Source organism: Arvicola amphibius, chromosome 7, assembly GCF_903992535.2.
Source record: "Arvicola amphibius chromosome 7, mArvAmp1.2, whole genome shotgun sequence".
Lineage (NCBI taxonomy): Eukaryota > Metazoa > Chordata > Mammalia > Rodentia > Cricetidae > Arvicola > Arvicola amphibius.
Genome location: NC_052053.1, coordinates 107,155,538 through 107,179,793, shown reverse-complemented (window position 1 = coordinate 107,179,793; position 24,256 = coordinate 107,155,538). Strand labels below are relative to the sequence as shown.

Genomic DNA, 24,256 nt, shown 5'->3' with positions numbered 1-24,256 from the left:
TGGCTTTTCTTCCTTTTGCAGCATCGGATGTATTGTATGTGTTCATGTGGAGGCCAGAGGTCAACACTGATGTCTTCCTTAGTCACCCTCTGCCTTCTTTTTTGAGACAGTCTCAAATCCCGAGCTCATCCATTTGGTTGGAGTGGATGATCAGCAAGCTCCCGGGATGCACCTGTCTGCTCCCTTCCCTCCCAGTACTGAGTCTGCAACTCTGACCACTATGCCCCGCTTTTCACATGGGGCTAGGACCCTGAACTCAGGTCCTCATGCTTGCAAGGCAAGCCCTTTGCCCACTGAGCCATCTCCCCAGCCCAGTAATCTTATTTTCAAGGCAGTGATTGTTTACATCAGCGGTTCCTAGCTTGCATTGGAGTCACTTTTTTTTTTTTTTTTTTTTGCATTGGAGTATGCATTGGAGTCACTTGGAGAGCTTGATAAAATCACAGCTATTTGGACATCTGGGGGTTCTGGAAGAGCAGCTCTGTGGTGCTGCTTGGGGCTTGTTGAAAGCTTTCTCGTGTGCTGATGCTCCCGACGACGGAACTAACTACTCTGTGTGTTTGTTTCTGAATTTAATTTATTAAAAGAATAACTATCTCAGGGACTGGAGAGATGGCTCAGAGGTTAAGAGCACTGCCTGCTCTTCCAAAGGTCCTGAGTTCAATTCCCAGCAACCACATGGTGGCTCACAACCATCTGTAATGAGGTCTGGTGTCCTCCTCTGGCCTGCAGACAGACATACAGACAGAATATTGTATACATAATAAATAAATATTTTTTAAAAAAGAATAAATATCTCAATGCCTTTTGAGTATGTAAAAAAGGTATTGTAAAAAGAACTATCTTTATAAATAGCTATTATTTATTTTGGTTCCAAGTTTTAGAACAAAATACTTTTAAAACAGGAATTTATAACCATTGTACATTTACATTTCCTTTTATATGTTCATTTATGTGTTGCATGTGTGTATGCATGTTTGTATGTGTGAGGGCACATGTGTGGGTTTATGTGCATGTGGGTATGTGTGCATGTGGGTGTGTGAGTGTGTGTGCATGTGTGTGTGTGTTCATGTGGGTATACTTGTGTGTGGGTGTATGTGCATGTGAGTATGTGGGTGTGCGTGCCTGTGTACATGTGCAGGTGTGTGTGCATGCGCAGAGGTTGATACTGGAAATAATCCTCAATCTTCCTCCTGATCCTTTAAGATGTAGTCTCACAAATGAAACTCAGAGCTCATTGATACAACTGGTCTTTTTAGCCACCCTATTCTGGGACCTCTTATTTCCACCTTTTAGGTGGAAATCCAAACATTTGTCCTCATGCTTGTAGGGAAGCGCTAACCACTGAACCATCTTCCCCAGCCCTACATTTCTTTTTAATTGCACAATTTTGAAGTTTTAATAATTATATTAAAATGTAACACTCGGAAGAATGTACAAAAGTAAGTTTATTCTATTAATATATTGTCACAAAGTACACACTTAAGTGCTTTTGTTTTGAAGATTTTTATTTGTTTCTATATTTCCATTATTCAAGACAGCCTGCTCCCCTGTGTGTGGACTGAGTGTGTAGTACATTAGCTGCTGGGATGCCGGGTGACTCAGCCTGCTGGTCCTTCTGTGAGCAGCTTTACCTCTCTGCACCTTGACCTCTTTGCTTAAAAACAATTTCTCCCTCTCATCAAAAAAGAAAAAAGCATTCATTTTTTGTTGTTGTTTTTTTCTGATTTTTTAAGACAATCTCAACTATATAGTACTGTCTGGCCTTGAACTTCCTATGTCTGTCTACGTAGCTTGCAATTCTAGATAAAGTTGAAGTCTTGATGGCCCATGAGGTACATAAAGCCTAATGAAGCTAAGTAATTGAGGATATCTCTATCTGCTTTATTTAGAAGGATCTCAGTACACTTTTATGAGTTCTGTAAAACTGAATAATTTAGTATTTTTTAACATGCCATAAAACTTTCTTCTGAAATCAGCTTTATTTGTTAAAATATACATTTCACATATATCTTAAAGTTTATTTTTATTTTTAATGTATATGAATGTTATACCTGCACATGTGTAAGTGTACCACATTTTCATTGTATATTAAATATAATCAATTTTCAACTCTGCTAATAAATTTCAATCTATCTTGTCACTTGATATCATCAATTATATGTGACGTAATTTGAGATCAATAAAATAATTGTCTTTCTTCTAGACCCAGTTTATTGGAGCCGCACTCAAGGCTAACAGCCAGCTTGTCGGCACGCCCCCTCCCAAAGCAGTGGAAAAGCACTCTGGGAAACCAGGCCAGCCTCAGCCTGGGAGCAGTGCATCTTCACAGAACACATTTGTCTCCAAACAAGGTGAAATACCTGTTTCTTGTGACTAAAATGTGCCAGCTGTGAATGTTTGTCATTTGTACTAATAAAGTGGTAGGACACTTTTCTTTGGTAAAATTTATTTTTGAAAGTCTTGGTTTTATATCTTTTTTTTTGACTCAAATAAATGAACTTATTTCAAAGGTTGTTTAAATTATGAATCATAATACTTCCTTATTTATAGTTTTAATTGATCACTGGAAAAATCATCAGATTTTTAGAAATTTAGAAAAAAATATCTACTTATTTCTGGGTGGTGGCGATGTATATCTTTAATCCCAGCACCCGGGAGGCAGAGGCAGGTGGATCTCTGTAAGTTCGAGGCCAGCCTGATCTACAGAGTGAGCTCCAGGAGAGCCAGAGCTGTTACACAGAGAAGCCCTGTCAAAAAAACAAACAAATAAACAAAAAACCCAAAAAACAGATAAATAATAGAAAAAACCCCACTTATTTAGAATCTGGAATGCTTGTAATAATTCTCTCATCCTCTGAGAGGCTGTGTATTTACTGATTTTCTTGATTTTGTTAGATGAGTACAGTTAAATACTGTGGACCTTTACCCACTGTGGTGGTGGGCAGTTAGGTAGTTCTCTAAGTGATCTTGTTCTTGAAGCAGGGTTTTATATTGTAGCGCGGACTGGCTTGAGCTGGTGGTGCTCCTCCTGCCTGAGCCTCACAAGTGCTGGGACCACTGGAGTGGGTAGCATTTTCTTTCTTAATCTTACTTCTTTAGGGTAAATTTCTAAAAGTGAGATTATTAGGTCAAAAGATATTGCCAGATACTTTTTTAGTTTTTATTGCCATTGAAAGTGTCTAGTGGGGCCAGAGCTATGGCTAAGTGATTAAGAGCACTGGCTGCTTTTAGAAGACCCAGGTTCATTTCAGAGCAATGATGTGGGTGCTTATAACTGCCCCAGTTCCAGGGGATCCAATGCCCTCTTCTGGTCTCCACAGGCATTGCAAGCTTGTGATGCACAGCCGTACGTCAACCAAAACATCAATACACATTAAGAAAAAAATTATACACACACACACACACACACAGAGCACCTCCTGCTCTTGCAGAGGACCAAGTTCAACTCCCAGCACCTCCTACATGGTGGCTCACATCTATTCCTAGCTTCAGTCCTAGGAGACCCAGTGCTCTTTCCTGGCCCTCACAGGTGCCAGGCCACACACACAGTGTACTTACAGACTAAACTCTCCTACACAAATAAGTATTTTTTTGAAAAATGTCCAGCGATGCCATTTTCACCACAGCTTTGACAATACTCATGTATATTATTACACCAATTCTTAATTTACTAGCTTTATCTATAAAACATTTATAGTTTTCATTTACTTGATTTCTAGTGAGGATGAAGTTTTTCTTTCTTTCATTGAGACAGGGTCTCTCAATGCAGTCTTCCTGACTGTCCTGGAGTTTGCTGTGTAAACAAGGCTGACCTTGAGTTTCGAGAGGTCCACTGCTTCACAGTGCTGGCAGTGAAGGCATGCACCACCGTGCCCAGCTCCACCTTTCTTGAAACGGGCTTTCTCATGACCTGCCGCTTGAAAAGAAGGGTAGCATGGCTGTTTTGAGGCTCCAGGGATCCCATCATTTCTGCCTCCCGAGCACATACCACCACAACCACACCTTTTTTTTTTTTTTTTTTTTTTTTTTTAATGTGGGTTCTGGAGATTGAATTCAGGTCACCATGCTTGTAAGGCCAGTACCGTATCAGTTGTGTTCAAAAAGTTATTTTTTTAATTAATTGAAATTTCTGGAATAGTGTCTTACTGTTTATCCCTGGCTATCCAGAACTCTTTACATAGAACAGGCTGGTCTCAAACTCTGCAATCAGATAAAAATAGTTTTTGAAGCTAATTTACCTTTATTATTGTTATCATTACTTTTGTATATAAGTATAAGGTGTTGAACCCAGGGTCTCATGGATGGTAGGAAGCACTCTATCACTAGAGACACCACAATCCTTTGTTCATTATTTCCTCCCTTTCTGTTAAAGTGCCTTTAAAAGAAGTCGAAGATACAGATTTTGATGGACAGAAGTCTCCTTTAGAGACACCAGCACCTCGTAGGTTTGCTCCTGTGCCTGTTTCAAGAGATGGAAAAATATCAAAGAGGGAAAACCCTGTAGAAGAAAAAGAAAATATGGAAATGTCAAGTCCTAAAGGTAGGACCCCCATTAGGATGCGTGTTCGCCTTGATGTTAGTCATTTTTCTTAATGCTGTGACCAAATCCCTGACACGGAGCCACTTAAAGAAGGCAGTGTTTACTTTAGCTCATGGTTGAGAAGGGGTACATTTCATCATGGAAAAGCATGGTAGGAGGAGGGCGATGTGGTTGCTTAGATGGTGGTCATGTTGACTCTACAATCAGAGAGCTGACAGTGCTGACCATAGCCAGAAATGAGTCCAAGCTGTGCCACCTCAGCCTGTCCCCAGTGCCGTACTCCTTCCAGCGAGGCTTTGTCTTTTAAAGTTTCCGTAACCTAGCCAGGCAGGGGTGGTGCACACCTGTAATCCTTGCACTCAGGAGGCAGAGACAGGGGATCTCTGAGTTTGGGGCCAGCCTCGTCTGTGGAGCGAGTTCCAGGACAGTCAGGGCTACACAGAGAAGGCTTGTCTTGAAAAACAAAACAAAACAAAACAAAACAAAAATCTTACTCTCTGATAGAGGTAAGTTTTGTCTTTTTACTTATATTAATCCAATTTTTCTTTTCTTTTTTTTTTTTTTTTTTTTTGGTTTTTCAAGACAGGGTTTCTCTGCAGCTTTTTTAGAGCCTGTCCTGGAACTAGCTCTTGTAGACCAGGCTGGCCTCGAACTCACAGAGATCCGCCTGCCTCTGCCTCCCGAGTGCTGGGAATTTTTAAAACTCTAGCTTTTAATAAGATGAAAATATTTTGTCTCACTTGATGAATGTACGTATGTCTATATTGTCTTGGTTTTATTTTCAGGTGCAATAACTGAGTCCTACAGGTTAGGTAATTTATAAAGGAAAGAGGTTTATTTAGCCACTATTCCAGAACTTTAAAAGTATGACAGTGAGCCTCTTAGGGGTCATGCTGTGGTGGGGGCAAGAGCACAAGCTAGCCAGAGAAAGCTTTGTCTCATAACAGATTTCCTCCTTTGATGACCACTACTCCACCCATGAGCACAGAACCCGCATGACCTCGTCACATCAGGAAGACTCCACGTTTCAAATTCCATTACCATGTAACCCAGAGAACTGAGTTTCCAATGCATAGAATTTAGGGGATGCGTGCAGAAGAACCGCAGTGGGTACAGAGTGAGCTGAGCGGATAACCCTGGTAAGGTCTTAGTTTAGGCTGGAGTGCAGGTACACACGAGGTGAAGTACAAGGACAAATGAACTAATTTGGAAAATGACTTTTTTTTTTCTGTTTTAGGAAATGTAAGATTGTTGGAACAAATATTGAATAGTAATGATTCTTTGACAAGAAAAAGTGAATCATCAGACATAACCTCACTAACTAGGTCAAAAATGGGATGGAATTCTGAGAAAGGAGACAGGTAAAAACAAGAGATTGGAACTAGTTGGACTAGAAAAAGCTTTATTCAGAATTCTGCATTTTCTTTAGTAATGTGTTTACATAAATGGTTTTTCAAGTACTTGATTTAGAAATATAGGTTATTAATTTCTAACAAAGGCAGATTCGGGTGGCGTGATATGTGTGTAGCCTTATTGTGATGGTCGAGAGGAGAAAGTGGGTTGGGGGTGTAGATGAAATGAAGGTAACTTTGAGAATAATGGCTCATAAAGAGTTCATTGTATTCTTTTCTCTGCTTGGGTATATTTGAAATTGTGCATGCAGCTTGCTTTGAGGCTTGAGGTCCAACTTAGTGGCAGTAGAGGACTTGTTCAGTATGCATGAGTTCCTGGGGTTCATTTCCTGCCCTGCAAAAGAGTTTAAAAAGGTTAAGATCAGGTAAATCTAAACCGTAATCATTATATTAACTTTAACGTGATAAAAACTGTAAGGAAAAACCTTGAAAATCTGCAATCTGAATGGTTTTATTTGGAAATATTGCATAGTTTTATCTTGTTGAATGTCTTTTATGTGTGCCACATTGCTGTGCACCTGTCGTGTGTCTCAGTCCTGCTGCACTGCTCCTCCGTGGCCGCCTTCTTTTTTGTGGGTACCTTAGTGCACCGTTTTCATTTGTTCCTTTGCTACTTTTGTTGTTACTGTCTTAGTGATTACCCTAGAGACTGTAATTGACACACTAATTTAAAATTACCTCATTCATCTTCATACCAATTTAATTTCTGCATAGTGAAAATTTTTTCTACTTCTACTGTGTGATCAGAAACATTTATTTTTATGAAACCTGGTAACTGTACTTGGTTCAGCTTTTTTTTTTTTTTTCCAGAAGAGGGCAGCAGATTCATTGGAGCTTAAGTTAAAGGCAGGCTTGGGCCACCTGATGTGGGTTCTTGGGATCCTCTGCAAAAGCAGCAAGTACTCTTAACTGCTGAGGTAGTTCTCTCGTCCCTATTCACCTGACTTTTAATACAGAAGAAAAGTTACAGAAATACAGATTTGTTTGTTTGTTTTTTGAGACAGTGTCTCACTATGTAACCCTGGCTGACCTAGAACTCTATGTAGACCAGGCTGACCTCAAACTCCTCAAACCAGGAGCACTCTTGGTGAGGACCCAGGAGCACTCTTGGTGAGGATCTAGGAGCACTCTTGGTGAGGACTCCCTGCATACTTCCAACCACTCTTCTTTTGCAACTGTGAAGATTCTCTCTTTGCTGTGGATTTTTGACAATTTGACTATAATGTGTTTTTTATGATTTCTTTTTAAGTTAGCTTATAGAGCAATGGGTGTCATTATGGCATTTTCATACATTTATGAAAATATCAGTATAGTTTGTTCTTAGCTGTTCCCTTCCTTGAGGCTTTTCTTTCCCTAATTCTTTTTTTTAAAAATATTTATTTATTTATTATGTATACAATATTCTGTCTGTATGTATGCCTGCAGAGGGCAGAAGAGGGCACCAGACCCCATTACAGATGGTTGTGAGAGGTTGCTGGGAGTTGAACTCAGGACCTTTGGAAGAGCAGGCAGTGCTCTTAACCTCTGAGCCATCTCTGCAGCCCTCTTTCCCTAATTCTTACCCCATGCCCCTGTTTCCTTTAACTGGCTGCCTGTCATCCTCTGTGTTTTATTATTCTATTACTGTCTCTTCCTTTGCCTGCACTTACGGTGTGGGAGGTCCTTCTGTATATGTGTTGCTTTTATTGGTTAATGAATAAAAAAACTGCTTTGGCCTGTGATAGGGCAGAGTAGAGGTAGGCAGAGAAGACTGGGAGAAAGGAGGTGGAGTCAGTGAGGTGCCATGGAGCTGCCAGAGGGGAAAGATGTGAGCTGCCAGCTGGAACCTTACCGGTAGTCCACAAGCCTCGCAGTAAAATGTAAAATAATAGAAATGGGTTAACCAAAGATATAAGAGCTAGCTAGCAATACGCTTAAGTGATTAGCCAAGCAGTGATCTAAGTTATATAGTTTCGGAGTGATGATTTCTAGTCTGGGTAGCCAGGAACGAACAAGTGGCCTCCTAGGCCTCCTACTACACACTTAAGTTCTTCTCCTTCCTCTAATGTTTCCCCTTCTATTTAAACACACACACACACACACACACACACAGAGAGAGAGAGAGAGAGAGAGAGAGAGAGAGAGAGAGACTCACTCTGCATTAGAGAGTTACGTTAGTGGTTAAGAGCACTGGCTGGTCTCACAGAGGACCTGAGTTCAGTTCCAAGAACCCACATGGTAGCTCATAGCTGCCTGTATGTAGCTCCTCCTGAGGCATCAGACACACCATGGTGCACAGGTATGCATGCAGGCAGAAAGCCCGTATGTATAAAATGCCTACTGAGTTTATGACAGCTTAGGAATTTCTTATCTTTTGTAGCATTGAAACTCTACATTCACAGAGATGTCCTTCCCTGGAAGAGCTAGGAACAGCTAAAGTAACTATGAGAAAGGATGATGATGATGTTCATGATCTTGGCCAGAGGAAGAAACAAACAAATGATATGCTCCAGGTAAAGTGGGAATAGTGTTAAAATCCATGGTTATAAGGTAAGAATTAGGAAGAGCCTGGGATGTAGCTTAGTTAGACAGAGTGGTTGCCTGGCATGCGTGTATGACATCGGGCATGTTGGCACACACTTGCAATCCCAGCACTATGGAGGTGGATGCAGGAGAATCAGAAGTTCAAGGTCACCCTTTTGTTTGAGGGCAGCTTGTGCTACATTAGACTTTGCCTCAAAAACAAACAGATGTGTACTGTAGTGTGTATGATATATACCTAGTAAAACATAATAATAATGCAAACAAACGGAATAAAAAAGCCAGTAAACCAGAAATCAGAAGGAAGGGTGAAAATAAAGTACTAGAAACATGACAGTCAGATCTGTTCCCTTTACAAAAAAAAATTTCAGCAGTCCCTACTAAATGATTTCTTCCTTGCACTCTGGCCAGACCTGGGCCACTGACATTTCCCACTTTCTGACATCTTTTTTTTTTTCTTTTTAGTATAGCCCTTGATGACCTAGGAGTGTCCCTTAAACCAAATTGGCTTCAGTCTTAGTGATCCTCCTCTCTTTGCCTGAGTGCAGGCAAAGATCACAGCAGTGTGCCACCTCAGCTAATGGAGGAGTGTGAGGAAGAGTGAAAGGGGTGGGACAGCCTTGGTCTCCAGTCCACAGTGTCTGGAGCAACTTGCTTCACCAGTGGAGCTTTCATTGATGATCAGATGACCTAGCACTGCTCTGGATGTCCTGTCTCTATTGCAGATAATATTTGTAATAATTTCTTTAAGTGGAAAACAAACCAAAGAATGCCAGGTATTCAGTAACTTTTCATTTGGACAAACTGAACCCTAGTTAGACTATATTGATTCTAGTGTATGGTTGCAACAGTGTACTAGCTGGCTCTTCTTTGCATTACATACTTACTTTTTTTGTGTACTTGTATGTATGTGTGTGGCGGGGGCACATATGCTAAATGTATGTGAGTGCCAAGGAAGCCAAAAGAGTGTGTCCTCCTGGAACCGAGCCACCCGATGTGAGTGCTGGGAAATGCACTCCAGTCCTCTGGAAGAGCGCTGTGCACGCATAACTGCTGACATATTTTAACCTTTCTTATTTAGAGTAAATTAATGTAAGTTTAATGTACTAAATTTTCTGCCTATTTTTTTTTTTAAGGTAAAACAGTCTCCACTTATCTTGAGGTTTTCAGATCTTCCACAGAATTCTGCTAAGCTTCAGACAACCGGTACCAGATCTGTCTTGAAAGATGCTGAGAAGATTTTGAAAGGAGTACAGAACAATAAGAAAGTGCTAGAAGAAAACCTGGAAGCTATTATCCGCGCAAAGGATGGAGCTGCTGTGTATTCCTTTATCAATGCTTTCTCTTCCAATAGGTGAGACGGGATATGTGGGCATCACAGTGCTATTTACAAAACTGCCAGATCTGCTTACTAACCTTCCTTTTTAAATATTCATTTATGTGTAGGAGTATTTCACCTGCATGTATGTGCATGCACCATGTGTGTGCCCAGTGCCCATAGAGTGCAGAAGAGGGGTCCACTGGAGCTGGACTTAGGGATGGTTGTGAGTGCTGAGAACTGAACCCGAGTGCTCTCCCCTGCTGAGCTGTCTCTCCAGCCCCACAGCCCACAGCCCCACAGCCTCACTTTCTGAATTTCTTTCCCAAGCACTCACTGCACTACTGTGTTTTCATGTCTGGGAAAGGCCCCTAACGCCTCTGCAGATCTGTGTCCTGCTGTGGATAGACATGGAGGTGCCGTGTTTTCCTGGCTGTGGTTTTCCATGTCCGCTTTCGCTCTGCCTGATACTGCTGTCCTTGAGTTCTTCACAAACATTTCCCTCTAACATTTAGCCAAGGCTAATACCATCACTGACTGTTTTCTCAGGACCTGACTCATCCGACCCTGGTCATCAGTATATTAATATCAGTATATTAAGACTGATTTAAGAACACTTCTTTTTTCTTTTGTAGAGAGATGTCAGAGAAAATTAGGATCAGAAAGAAAGTAGATGACTGGATTAAAATCATTTCAGCAGAAATCCAGGTATGTCATGGAAAAAAAAATGAAAATCAAGTCAGTTTTCTGAATATAGCATAAATTCCAGATTATTGATGTACGTCCACTTCTTTTGTTCTTTTTGCAATACTGAGACCTGAACCTAGATCCTGTCTCATGTTAGGCATGCGCTGTACCATTGAGCTATGTCCTTCACTCATTTTTTAAAGAAAAGATTTATTTTCATTCATGTGTGTATGTGTTTGTGTCCATGTGGTTATATGACAAATGTGTGCAGGGCCCAGAGAGGCCAGAAGAAAGCATTGGGTGGGTGCCTTGGGGCTGGAGTAACAGGTGATCATGAGCTGCCCAGTTTGGGTGCTAGGAACTGAACTCAGGTCCTTTAGAAGCCTATCATCAGCTCTTAGCCACTGAACCATCTCTCTAGTCTCCACTTGGGACTTTCTGAGATGGTGACTAAGTTTCCCAGGCTTGAACTCACAGGAGCCTGGGAAGGCCTTTAGCTTGAGATCCTTTAGCTTCTTCCATGAAGATAAGTCATGTACCACCAGGTCTGGCTTATGATTCTTTGTTTTGTTCATGGTGTTTTGGTTTGTTGTTATCTGTTTTTTTCAGAATTGATCTCACTATATAGCTCTGGCTGTCCTCGTGCTCACTGGGTAGACTAAGTCAGTCTCATGCTCATAAAACCCACCACTCCTGACTCCTGAGGGCTGGGTTAAAGGTGTTGTTACCACCCCTGACCTGGTTTATACTTCAGTTCACCAACATTCTTTACATTTGCTTATCAGTAAGTATAGAAGTAGAATTTATTTAGGAAACTTTTTTTTTCCTTTGGTTTTTCGAGACAGGGTTTCTCTGTGGCTTTGGAGCCTGTCCTGGAACTAGCTCTTGTAGACCAGGCTGGCCTTGAACTCCCAAGTGCTGGGATTAAAGGCGTGCGCCACCACCACCCGTCTAGGAAACTCTTTATTTTTATAAATTTTATTTGGCTCCTCTATGCCAAAATATTAGACAATAAATGAAATATGAGAAATTCAAAAGAAAAATTGACAAAAACAGAAAATGAAATTCTACTTGCAAAAGATGTTTCAAGACAGCAGATTGACTAGCATTGATGCACTAAGGTAAACATACCAAAGTTACTAAAGCAAAGAAAAGTCAGTTCTAAGGGGAATCTTTCTCACACCAATGAAGGACACATCATGTCTTCAGATATAAAAAGTCTCTAAGTTTTGTGTATTTGAAGTGTAGAACTAGACAAGGTAACCATTACTTTTATTTTGGAATGCAAGGCAATTGATTGTTTTCATCCAGTGTGCATGCGTGTTTACTCTCGGTGGTAACAGGACAGTAAAACCTTTGTTACTTGTAAACTAATATATATGCATACATACATACATGCATACATACAAATAAATATGTAAACACACATACATATGTGTATATACAAATATATGTATGTTTATTTAATTGTATAAACTCACCAAATAAAAAGATGAAGTGACCTCTGGCTGTATTCCAATGAGCAGAATATGTTGCCATTACTGTTAATCCTATGTAAATGTTTATTTAAATCTTCAAATAATTTAACTTTATATATAGTCATCTTAGTTATATTATAAATCATGTGCCAAAGTTTATTCTTCTAAAGTATTAATGTCATGTGATCCAAGCATCTGAAGGGTAAAAACTTTGTAATACTCTTTTCCTGTGCTGCTGCCTCCTCCCCATGTCTCATAACTTGACAGCCTTTTAGTTTTAGGATTGTTTTGTTTACTTTCGTTTTATGAGACAGATCTCTCTGTGTAGCCAGGCTGGCCTCCAGCTGGGTCTCTCCTGTCTTCTGGTGCAGGAGTTGCCGGCATGTACCTCTGTGCTTAGTTCTTCTTAGGTTTTGTTCATTCTTCCAGAAAGTTACTTTTTTTTTCTTTTTTTTGGTTTTTCGAGACAGAGTTTCCCTGTAGTTTCTAGAGCCTGTCCTGGAGCTAGCTCTTGTAGACCAGGCTGGCCTCGAACTCAGAGATCCGCCTGCCTCTGCCTCCCGAGTGCTGGGATTAAAGGCGTGCGCCACCACCGCCCGGCCAGAAAGTTACTTTTTATGTGTAAGTTATTATTCTTTATTTTTAAAGCATTTAGAATTTCTAAACAATGTTTGTACAACAAATAAGTTCCAGTAATTTTAGTGTGAGAGCCTTACTATTTGCTTTGGCTTAAGTAATTTTAATTTTCTTTGCCGTAGGATGAACTTACGAGAAAAGATTATGAGCAAAAGAGATTTGATCCAAAGAATCAACGGAACAAGCAAGCTCTGAATATGAGTAGAGACATTAAAGCCAACACCCGAGACAAACCAGTGAGCAAATCTGCAATTCCAAGAAGACACTGTGAAAAACAAATACAAGAGCAGTGTAGGGACGCACCCGGGAGGAGCCGGCCCCCCTCAGGGTCACAGAGAGAGAGGAAAGAAGTGAGCTCCCGATCTGAGTTTGTGTTTAGATGCCACATTGTTCCTGGTCATTTCCGTAGAGATAGAAGTAATGGCATGGATATGAAAAATTGTAAACTCTGAAGAGCTGTACAAACCTAGAGCAGATTTGTACCATTGCCTACATAAGACTTTGACCTGTAATATGGAAGACCACATAAAATCTGTCCTTTCTTCTATTTGTTTGTTTTTAAAAATAATTTATTTTTATTTTATGAGCATTCATTAATGTTTTGCCTGCATGTATGTCTGTGTGAGGGTGTCAGATCTTCTGGAATTGAAGTTACAGACAGCTGAGAATTCCTGTGTGGGTGCTTGGAATTGAACTGGGGCCTCTGGAAGAGCTTCCGATGTTCTTAACTACGGAGCCATCTCTCTAGCCCCATTGTTTTTTGCTTTTTTGCTTTTTGTTTCTTAAGAGACAGGATCTTCTATGTTGCCCAGGCTGGGAAGACAGGCACACAGTGCCATGCCCAGCTGTGGAGCTCATACCTAGAATCACAGTACACAACAGGTATTCTAGAGATTATTCCGCTGCCTGATACTAGTCAGATCCATGTCACGGAAAGGCATGCTCCATCTTCGTGTGTGCTCTATTTTAAACTTAAAAAGTTCCTTGTAATGTAAGACATGGAGCTAGTTGCTTGGAAAGATTTTCTTTTTTTTTCTTTTTTAAAATATTTATTTATTTATTATGTATACACTATTCTGTCTGTGTGTATGCCTGCAGGCCAGAAGAGGGCCTCATTACAGATAGTTGTGAGCCACCATATGGTTGCTGGGAGTTGAACTCAGGACCTTTGGAAGAGCAGGCAGTGCTCTTTAACATCAGCCACCTCTCCAGCCCTGGAGAGGTTTTCTTTACTGCTCTAGCTGGCCATTAATGTTTTTGTGCTAAGCATGGATTATTGAACAGAGAAATGCAATTAAATGCTTGGCTGTAATGCTTAATAAATGCTGCGTTTCTGTGGCATTTTGAGATTTCTTTATGTATTTTATGTTATGTGGGTGTTTTGCCTGCATGTATGTCTATATACCAGAAGAGGACTTCAGATCCCGTAGGACTACAGTCATAGATGGTTGTAAGTTACCGGGAGTTGAACCTGGGTCCTCTGGAAGAGCAGCCTGTGCTCTCTATCTCTCCAGTCCATTTCTGCGGCATTTTGATTATGGTTGAAAGTGGAGCTGGGAGTGTATAAAGTCATTTAAAGGCGGTTTAGTTTATTTAAACATAATAGCTATGTAAAATGTGTTTAACCATTAGGACCTGAAAGTATACGCAGTAATGTAAAACCTTTTATGTTTGCTAGGTGGAAGACGCTGCTATTTTTATAGTAATGCTAACTTTTTTTTGCATTCGTAGGGACTCGTGAAGTCAGCCACGGTTTTACAAGATGAGGATTATATGTTACAAATATATGGAAAGCCGGTTTATCAGGGCCATCGCAGCACGCTTAAAAAGGGACCATATCTCAGATTCAGTTCTCCATCTCCTAAGGCCAAACCCCAGAGACCAAGAGTAATAGAGCTAGTAAAAGGTGAGGACGCTCATCTGTTGTGTTTTCCTGCATTGTTTACAGAATAATACGTAACAGTGTTCTTTATTTGTTCGCTACACACACAGCTCAAGGTCCATGGTCCCGGAAGAGGGGAGGGAGAAACAGCAGAGCTCCAATGTGCTGCAGCACCTGCTGCTTCCTAGTGAGGCATGTGTGTGGGCACTTTGGTGGTTGTGTCACCAAAAGCCTTAGCCAACAAAGATGATTGATTTCTTACTGACTTTTAATTAAATAAGAACATTTTCATTTATTAATGTGTTTTGACTCATGTCAGCCATTTCATTTGCCTATTTGAATGTGACTTAGTTAAATATTGACTGTTAATTTTGATTACATTTTGAAGTGTCTCTTCTTACGTCTTAGACATTAGTAAGCTTTACCAACAGTGTAGTTAGTGGAGGTTAGCCCACTTCTAGAGTTGGCTCTGTGGCAGTTGCTCAGCTCTCTTCCCTTGTAAATGCTGGTTATCTATGAATCCTATAGATACGATTCTTAAAGGCATGCAACTTATTATATTTACCCTAATATTTCTCTTAAATATTGGAAATTTATTGTTAAAATTATATTTGGAGTTTTGAAAGCATTTCTAAAACAATAGCTTAAGGTTTTAAAACACTTCAGATCCTTAGATAGCTTTTTTTAAAAAGAGGAAATAGGTGGAAATCTTTATTTTTATTTTATGTGAATTGGTATTTTGCCTGCATATATGTCTGTGTCAGTCCTCTGGAACTGAGATTACAGACAGTTGTAAGCTGCCATGTGGGTTCTGGGAATTGAACTAAGATCCTCTAGAAGAGCAGCTAGTGCTCTTAACCACTGAGCCATCTCTCCAGCCCCTCAAATAGCTTTTTTCACTAAGCTATCTAAGGTAAAAGTGAGTGACAGCCTGTGGACATAGTGTATATCCTTGGCCTTGTTACTTGCTGTTTTCCTCTTTGACAGGGAAAAAGAAATTCAAATTCTCTAAAGAGACAGATAATAAAAACTTTAAGTTTTATTCTGTTTATGTTTATGTGATTTTGTTGTTGTTTGTTGAGACTGAGTCCCTGTGCAGCCCTGGCTGTCCTAAAACACACTATGTAGACTACTTGACTTGTAACTCACAGAGATCCGCCTGCTCCTGATGCCCAAGTGCTGGGGTTAAAGGTGTGTTCACCCAGATCTGACTTTTTTTTAAAGAATTTTTATTTATGTTTGTGTTTGGAGTGCCCAGAAGCCCAAGAGGACACCAGATCCCCTGGAACTGGAACTACAGGTGGTTGGGTAGCGAGCCACCCAATGTGTATGCTGGGAACTGAACTCGGGTCCTCTGAAAGAGCAGCAATTACTCAGCCACTGAACTCTCTCTCCAACCCTCATTTGTTTGTTTATTTATTTTCTTTCAAGAGACAGGGTTTCTTGGTGTAGCACTGGCTGCCCTGGAACTCACTCTGTAGACCAGGTTGGCATCGAATCTTAGAGATCCACCTGCCTCTGCTTCCTATGTGTTGGGAGTAAAGATGTGCACCACCACTGGATCAATTTTTTTTTTTAAGATAGGGATCTTGATATTATAGCCCTGGCTCTCCTCAAACTTCTGGCAGGCTTCCTGCCTCATCCTCCTGGTGCTGTGCCACCATTTCTGACAAACTTACAAGATCTTGATAATTTAGAATATGATACTATATAAATCTACATAAAAGAATTAGAAAAATATACAATAGCATTAACTTCAATAAGCTTTAAATAAGTATAGACTTAGATTAACTATACATAATCTCAAAGGATAGAAGCTGGTTATTCGGAATTGTATAATGAGTGAAGGTGTAATAAAGGAATGGGGGACAGTCCTAACAAATGGTCATTAGTTTCTTACATTGCAGAGGAAAATTAGTGAGTTTGAAGATAAGTTCTTCAGACTCTTTATTCAACTTTTTAAAAATTATTGTATTACAGTAGCTCTATTCAAATGTATCATGGACAGACAAACTGGTCTGCAGGTGAGCTGCCTGGTTTTTGTTTGAAGTAAATTTTTATTTGAATATAACCATGGTCATTTATAATTCATGGCTGCTTGTTATATCACCAAAGATGATTGTTTGCAATTGAGATAAGTCATTCTTGTCTGGCCATTTAATAAGTTTGCTAGCCTCTGGTCTATGTATTATTTCTACTGGAGACCCTATAAACTTATTAAATTTAATGAAATCTGGCTGAAAAAAAGAGTTGTATTTCTCGGTGGCTAGTTAGTAGATACTTGTCATATTTTTAAATGTCTGCTACTGGTGGTCGTTGTAGGCACTAAAGTCAAGTCGGCAAGAACACAGACTGACTTTTATGCAACAAAACCTATGAAAATGGATTCTAAACTGCAACATCCCATCACCGCACTACCTCATGGTAACCAGCAATATCTGTTCAGCCCCAGCAGAGAAATGCCTACTGTTTCAGGGACCCTGGAAGGTCATCTAATCCCAATGGCGATTCTTTTAGGTAAGCAGTGACAAATATGTGGCAGCAGAGAATGGGAAGGGACTCGTTCCTTAGGGTCGGTTGCAGGGCCACCTCTTTTTTTATGTCTGGGGAGAGCCTCAGAATGTAGCTTATGCAGCAATACACACACACACACACACACACACACACACACCTCTTCAGCAATGAGTTCTCGCCAGAATCTCTCTCCCAGGAACTATTCTCTTGGTGTGTTGCTGGTGTAGATAACACGACTAACATGTCATTGGCCTTCATAATAATTCAAGAAGTCCAGTTTGTTTTAATATTGTGTTAGGAGAGATACTTTAAAGCATTTTTATATACTTTTGAACCAGGTTATGATAAGTAAAAGCTAGGTGGTCATATATTCTAGGTGAATAGTTGGTTATTCCCTTATATGAGGTCTTTATGAGTCATCCTGTTAAAAACTGGGCAGATCTGCTGGTGTGACATCACATAACTTTACTCAGGAACAATAGGCATGGAAACTGCACATTTGTGGGTACTGGGAACAGAACCTCCAGGTACTCTGTAAGATGCAAGTGCTCTCAACCACTGAGCCATCTCTTCAACCCTAAATACATTTTTAAAAAAGAGATTTATATTTTTATTTGTGTGTTTTTGTGTGTGCCTGTATGAGTTTGTGTGCACCCTGTGTGTGCAGATACCAGTGAAGGCCTGAGGGCACTCAGTCACCTGGAACTAGAAGTTGTAGTGTTTCAGGTTTTAAGTGAAGTCTTTGATCCATTTTGAAATTTATTTTAGTATAAGGTGAAAAATATGAATTTGATTTCATCTTCTGCAGATAGAAGCCCTTCTCTGCTAGCACCTTCATTGAACTGGATTTTTTCCAGTGTACAGTTTTGCCTCCTTTGTTAAAAATTAAGTGAGCATAGTGATTTTATTTCTGGTTGCTCTCTGTTCCATTGGTCTGACTGTCAATTTTTATGCCAGGACCAGGCTGTCTGTTTCACTTTGGCTCTGTAGTATAATTTAAGATTGGGTATTGTAATACTACACAGTGTTCTTACTTTATAGGATTGCTTTGTTGATTCTTGGTCTTTTGTAGTTACAAATAAGTTCTTGTATTGTCTTTTCTAAACTTGTGAAATATGGCGTTAGAATTTGGTTAGATACTGCATTAAATTTGAAAATGAATTTTGGTAGTATAGCCATTTTCACAATATTAATTCTGCCAATCCTGGAGCATGGAATGTCTTTCTGTCATCTGTATCTTCTGTAATTTCCTTCTAATATCTGAAAGAGTTTGTTGTAGAGGTCTTTTACTTCTTTGGTTAGATACATTCCTGAACGCATAAAGTTTTGGAGTTATTTTGAGTGAAATATTTTTCCTGATTTCTTCTCTGAGAGTACACTGTAATTATAAATGAAGGCTACATTTTATTTTTTGAGACAGGGTCTCACACTAGCCTATGCTGACTTTGAATTCATTATGTAGTCTAGGCTGGCCTCAAACTTATAGCAATCCTCCTGCCTTAGACATCTAGGTGCTGGGATTGTGGGCATGTGCTGTGCACAGTCTTGGGGTCTTGGACCTGACTGGGTCAGCAAGAGAATGAAGGCAAGATAAACACACAGATGGCCTACAGGAAGCCTGGGGTCCAGAGCTGGGCTCTCTGTGAAGAAACCTTTACATCTGGGAAGCTCACTGTTCATTTCATAGAGTTGAACTGAGAGCCTGGGATTATTGAATACAGCTGAACAAGATGCCTACAGATAGACAAGGAGACAGGGTTAGTTAATCTTGATTGATTGGTTCAGTCTCCAGGGGAGGAAATAACCAGGGGTCATGAGAGGAGAGGGTTATGGTGGACATTTTCTCCACACAATGTCTATATTTGCTTAGATGAGGAGGGCAGTCTTGCCACACCCTGAGCCTAGCCAGGGCAAAGGGTTGCCATTTTCCCACGGTGCTGAGGCTTTGAGGTCTTGAAATGCCTGTGCCCATGTCAGTAGCACATTCACTCGGGCTGCTATGCCTGGCTCCTTCAGCTTACAGTGGAGCGTCTTCTAATAGTAGATGCTAACCTTTGTTTTAAGAATTAAGATAGCGTATGGAGTGGCAACTACGTACAGTAGCTAGTAGTTCAGCATTGCTGGCAACTGCTCACAGGCTGGCGTGGGGAGCATGTGTGGACCGTGGTGATGGAGAGGTGCTTAGTAGACGGCTTTTCCTTTTGTGTGCAAGAGCAGTCATGAAGATCCAGGCATTTTGATTTTTTCTTTTGTCTAGAAATAGTCCTCATTCTCTACCCTAAATTTCACAGGACAAACCCAAAGTAATAGTGATTCCGCACCACCTGCTGGAGTAATGGTAAACAAGCCACATCCTGTAACTGTGACTACTTCCATTCCTCCCTCATCTCGAAAACTAGAAGCCGGAGTCAAGAAACCTAACATAGCTGTTGTAGAAATGAAATCAGAGAAGAAGGATCCCCCTCAGCTCTCTGTACAGGTATGCCAGGGTGCGCGAGCAGACCCTGTCACGGCCACAGTAACCCACGTCAGCCATTAGTACCTAAAACTGATTACCTAATTTCCTGAAGACTTTGCTTTCATTAAGGTTCCTTTATTACTGTCAGGCTGTGATGCCCCTGTCCTTTTTCTGCTGCTTCTCTTCTCAATCAGGGATCCACAGCAAAGCGACAGGACAATATTCTAAAGGAATGGCCTATAGTATACTGTAATTAACTTTTAAGAAGAATTACCGTGCTGGGCATGGTGGTACATTCCTGTTGTCCAAGCCAAGGGGGCAACCATAGGAGCACTGCTGCAGGTTCAAGGCCAGCCTCATCTACTTAGCAAGTTTCTAGCTAGCTATTCAGCTAGGTCTGTGCAGAGAGTCCATAAACAAGTAAATAAATAACTAAATAAACCAAAACATATGATAAAAGAAACAATTGAGTTCATGAATGGTATGATTAGTATAATCAATACTTCAAATTTTATCCAATCATAAGACATGAATGAAAGTACAAAGAACTCATTTTATACACTAAAAACATTCAGGTTAACTCTTCTTCCCAATTTAATGTGAAATTTTAGTGAAATGCTAATTTTTAAAAAATATCATGAGATTTTGTTTTCTTTTTTTTTTTTTTTTTTTTTTTTTTTTTTTTTGGTTTTTCAAGACAGGGTTTCTCTGCAGCTTTTAGAGCCTGTCCTGGAGCTAGCTCTTGTAGACCAGGCTGGTCTCGAACTCACAGAGATCCGCCTGCCTCTGCCTCCCGAGTGCTGGGATTAAAGGCGTGCGCCACCGCCGCCCGGCTGAGATTTTGTTTTCTTGAACTTTTGGTATCTGAAAGAATAAAGGGTTTAGAAAAATAAAAAGTTTGTTGGTTTATTTGGGGCAACATTTGAAAGGTAGAGGTTCAAGGTTATCCTCAGCTACTGAGCAAGTTCAAAGCCAAGCAGCAGGGTTACTAGACCAGTGTAGTAGGATTTCAGAATTAACTTTATTATTTAAAAAGAATATAGAACATAATAGAGACTTGTTATGTTAAAGAGAGTAGATTTTATATAAGTGAAAAATATATATTATATTCAGCTTAATTACATAAGAAAAAAGTAGTTTTAAACTCCAATTCTTTTGTTTTTTGTTTTTGTTTTTCAAGACAAGGTTTCTTTGTATAACTTCCCTAATAGTCTTTGAACTCATTTTGTAGACCAGGCTGGCCTTGAACTCACAGAGATCCTCCTGCCTCTGCCTCCCAAGTGCTGGGATTAAGGGCATGTACCACCACCATCCAACGTAGACTCCAAATCCTTTCTGTATACCAAGTGACCTCCAATTTGGCACTCTAAATTATAAAATACAAAGTCACAAAAATTTGAAGACAATTTCATTGGACTTTAAAACTGAAACAAATTCTGGGTATTGGATTTGGATAAAGCAAATACTTTAGATATCATAGGGAAGAGAGATTTGAATTTAAAGTCTAAAAGTTACATATGTCAAAGAAATTTAACTGACTAAGAAAGCAGTGTGTAGTGACAGCATATGAAAGGAAGGTTCTGATGAAGACATTGTTTTTAAATACAAAGACTTTTGTAAGTTATAAGAAAACATAGACCTAAATCCATTTGGAGTCCAGTCCATAAATGAGAGTCTACAAGAGGGTCAAGTATGGTTTAATAACAAGGAAATTAGATGTAAGTCTTGCTTGTAGCTAAGATAATGAGAATTAAAATAATGATAATATACTCCCATTTATTTATTGCTATTGAAAAACTGCTCATTTTAGTTGAGTGTTGGATAAAACTTAAAGAGGTCTGTCTTCAGTGGTGTGAACAAGGATTGGATAGGGCTCTGCCGATACTTACAAAGCATATTGAGTATCCTTGCTCGGTGGCCAAAGTTCATCAAAATCTATCTCACTTGAAGCAGTAATTTGACGTTTGGGAAGAAAGCACTGCATGTATGAAGATACTGAGGTTTATTTTGTTGTTGTGACCTATGTGTAACAATGGGAAAAACTGGCAGTAAGGATGTATGATCCTTAAAATATTATGCAGTTATTTAAAATATGAACTCTACAGAGAAGCAGGATAAGGTATTTATGACCTAATAACAATGAAAACAATCAGGACCGAGAACACTTAATCTTGCTTAAATGGGTAATAAACAGAAAGGGTGTAGGTCGTCAAAGTGAAATTATCTTGAGAGAATTTTGTGTTTTTCCCTTTGTTTTGTATAATATGCTTTCATAATTCAAAGTAACAGCCACAATAGCAATTTAGAGGGCGTGTTTTGCTGTCCTTTTTTGACAGTCACTTAAGTCCCAGAGGTAAACAGAAAACTGATGTTCTGTCCTATTGTAGATACTGCCTAGTGTGGACATTGATAGCATTTCATACAGCAGCGATGACAGGCTTTCCCCTCCGCCAAGTCCCAAAGAAGCCTCTCTTCCGCCATTGCACACCTGGATCCAGGTGGGTGTCAGGGTTCTTTCTATTGTAACTGTTACTCCATCAGGAGTTGTTTCTCTCCTTCCGGTATGTAGGTCCCAGAAATCAAGTACTGGTTGTCCAGTTTGGTGACAAGCACAGGTAAAGACCTGCTGAGCCATCTTGCTAGTCCCGTTTTCTTTCCTTTAACACCAGTGTAATCTGTTTCTGTCGTTTCTGGGTCTGCGAATGTGGACACTTGCACAGCTGCACTTTAAGTATTTCCTCAGCCTGTTGATAGGTGCTTTAATGTTTCCATGGAGTGCAGGGGGCTCAGTGGGTAACAGTGCTTGTGGCTAAGCTTGAGGACCAGAGTTTGATCCCCAAGACCCACATGATAGAAGGAGAAAACTGATTCTTGTATTTTTCCTTTGACCCTCTACACAACGGCTTTGGTGTCATCATGGGTACACACAAAATAAAAAAAATATAAATTTTTAAAATTTGTATTTATTGATGCAGCTTAAATGTCAAGCTGGCATCTTTGTTTATTTGTCTTTTGAGACAGCGTCTGCACTGTAGCCAGACTATCTTAGAACTCATCAGCCAGCCCAGCTGGACCTCACAGTGACCCTTTTCCCATGGCCTCCTCATAAGTTTTTTAAAAAATATTTTTATTGAAAATAATTTTCTATAGTTCTTGAAATGATGAGATAATGGGTTGAGGACTAACCTGGGTTTTATTTACTAATTAAATCAGTTCTGAATAGAATATTAAAATAATAAGGCTATATGAGGTTATAGTATAAGTGAAAATCTGATAAATTATATGGACGTATTTTAAGATTGAAAGCAATAAAAGTTTCTAATATTTCCTTAGACTCCAGAATTTATGAAGGTGGATGAAGAAGAAGCAAAGCTTCCAGGAACTAACTTTGATGAAGTAATTGATGTTATTCAGGTAAACAAAGCTTAGAGACACAGAAGTCCTTTTTCCTGCAAATACTTTTCCAGGTAGTTGGATGCCTTCTGGCTGTCATAACTATGTTGCATGGCTTTAAGAAACGTGTTTTTACTTTCATTTAAATAGACTTTAACTTTTAAATATGATTATTTAAATTTCTTTTAAAATTATGAGGTGTTTTTCTGTAGTATAATTTTGTCTTCATAAACTTAATGACAGCCCACCATTTCCCACCTGGAACATTACCGGCTGCCTTCATTTCTCTGACTTTCTCCATTTTATTACATTTAAACTCTTTATTTCTGGAGGCAACGCTAGGTTTATTTTGAGAAAAAAACTTATAGTCTAAAACCCAAGGATGGATGTCAAAGTTAAGAAATTGATAGCAATAGTAAAATAGGAGAGAAAGATAGGAAAAAGTAAAATAGGTGAAAAAGGAGACATAAGATTAAGATTATTTTAATATTATTAATAAGCCATTTACTATTATATTAAGTCATCTAGCATTAGTAATAAGTCATTCACATTTCCTTGACTTTGAAACTGAGGGCTGGAGAAATGGCTCCAGGGTGAGCATTTGTTGCCCTTGCAGAGCCCCTGCGTTCAGTTCTCAGTGCCCAGCATGGTGACTCACAGCTCAAATAACTTCAGCTGCAGAGGATCCGGCTCCTGACCTCTGCTGCCTCCTGCACACGCGTGCTTCATATGCTTAGACTCAGGCACATACACACAAAATAAATACATAGTTCAAAATGAAATCTTATTTTAGATTAAGCATGGGTATGCATTGTATTTTTGTACCCAAGGTATTTTCCCATGTGAATGCTACACAAGGGTTGAAGCTAGGAGCCTTATTTTATTTGTCTTTATATTCCTAACGTCTATCATGCTGTTGTCTGCCTGACTTGTTTGTCAATGTGCAAGTGGAAGAAGCAGTTGTAGACTAACAGTAAATTTGGGTTAAGTGACGAGAGTCTCTTACTCTAGCTCTTTCTCTCACTACCTGAGGGCTTTATTCCTCAGTAGAATATTGATGAACTGTGATATATAAAGAGAACGGGCATTTTTGAGATGCTTATTTAATTATAGAGAAAATTATATGTGTGATTTGGGTCAGAATTGTATGTGAAAGAGAAAGTGGATGGGGTAGACAGTTTAGGTGGCAAGGTTGACCAGGAGTTGGTAGTTGTTGAAGCTGGTGATCAGATACATATAATTCATATCATCTACATATAATATATAATAACTAGGCATTATTTTATAAATTTTTAAAGATATGGCATTTTTCATAAGGAAAAGTTAAAAAATTCACAGAGATGACTTTGAGATGTGATATGGTAATGAAAGTAATGTATAAGATTAACTGTATATTTAAAGGTAAATTTCAGGTT

The 24,256-nt window shown here is 39.5% G+C and overlaps 1 protein-coding gene across 4 annotated transcripts in view; it reads left to right on the top strand.

The window, feature by feature from the left end:
* Kiaa0586 (KIAA0586 ortholog) overlaps nt 1-24,256 on the top strand; it is a 93,240-nt gene that overhangs the window by 13,832 nt on the left and 55,152 nt on the right. For 3 of the 4 annotated variants that reach the window (XM_038337702.1, XM_038337704.1, XM_038337705.1), the window contains 12 exons: nt 2,207-2,354; nt 4,376-4,543; nt 5,781-5,904; nt 8,315-8,447; nt 9,612-9,829; nt 10,429-10,501; nt 12,717-12,944; nt 14,326-14,500; nt 16,799-16,993; nt 19,282-19,469; nt 21,836-21,946; nt 22,782-22,862. In XM_038337702.1, the coding sequence (XP_038193630.1) occupies nt 2,207-2,354; nt 4,376-4,543; nt 5,781-5,904; nt 8,315-8,447; nt 9,612-9,829; nt 10,429-10,501; nt 12,717-12,944; nt 14,326-14,500; nt 16,799-16,993; nt 19,282-19,469; nt 21,836-21,946; nt 22,782-22,862 (1,842 nt within the window). The remainder of the gene's footprint in view (nt 1-2,206; nt 2,355-4,375; nt 4,544-5,780; nt 5,905-8,314; nt 8,448-9,611; nt 9,830-10,428; nt 10,502-12,716; nt 12,945-14,325; nt 14,501-16,798; nt 16,994-19,281; nt 19,470-21,835; nt 21,947-22,781; nt 22,863-24,256) is intronic. The other variant, XM_038337703.1, reaches the window with a different exon arrangement.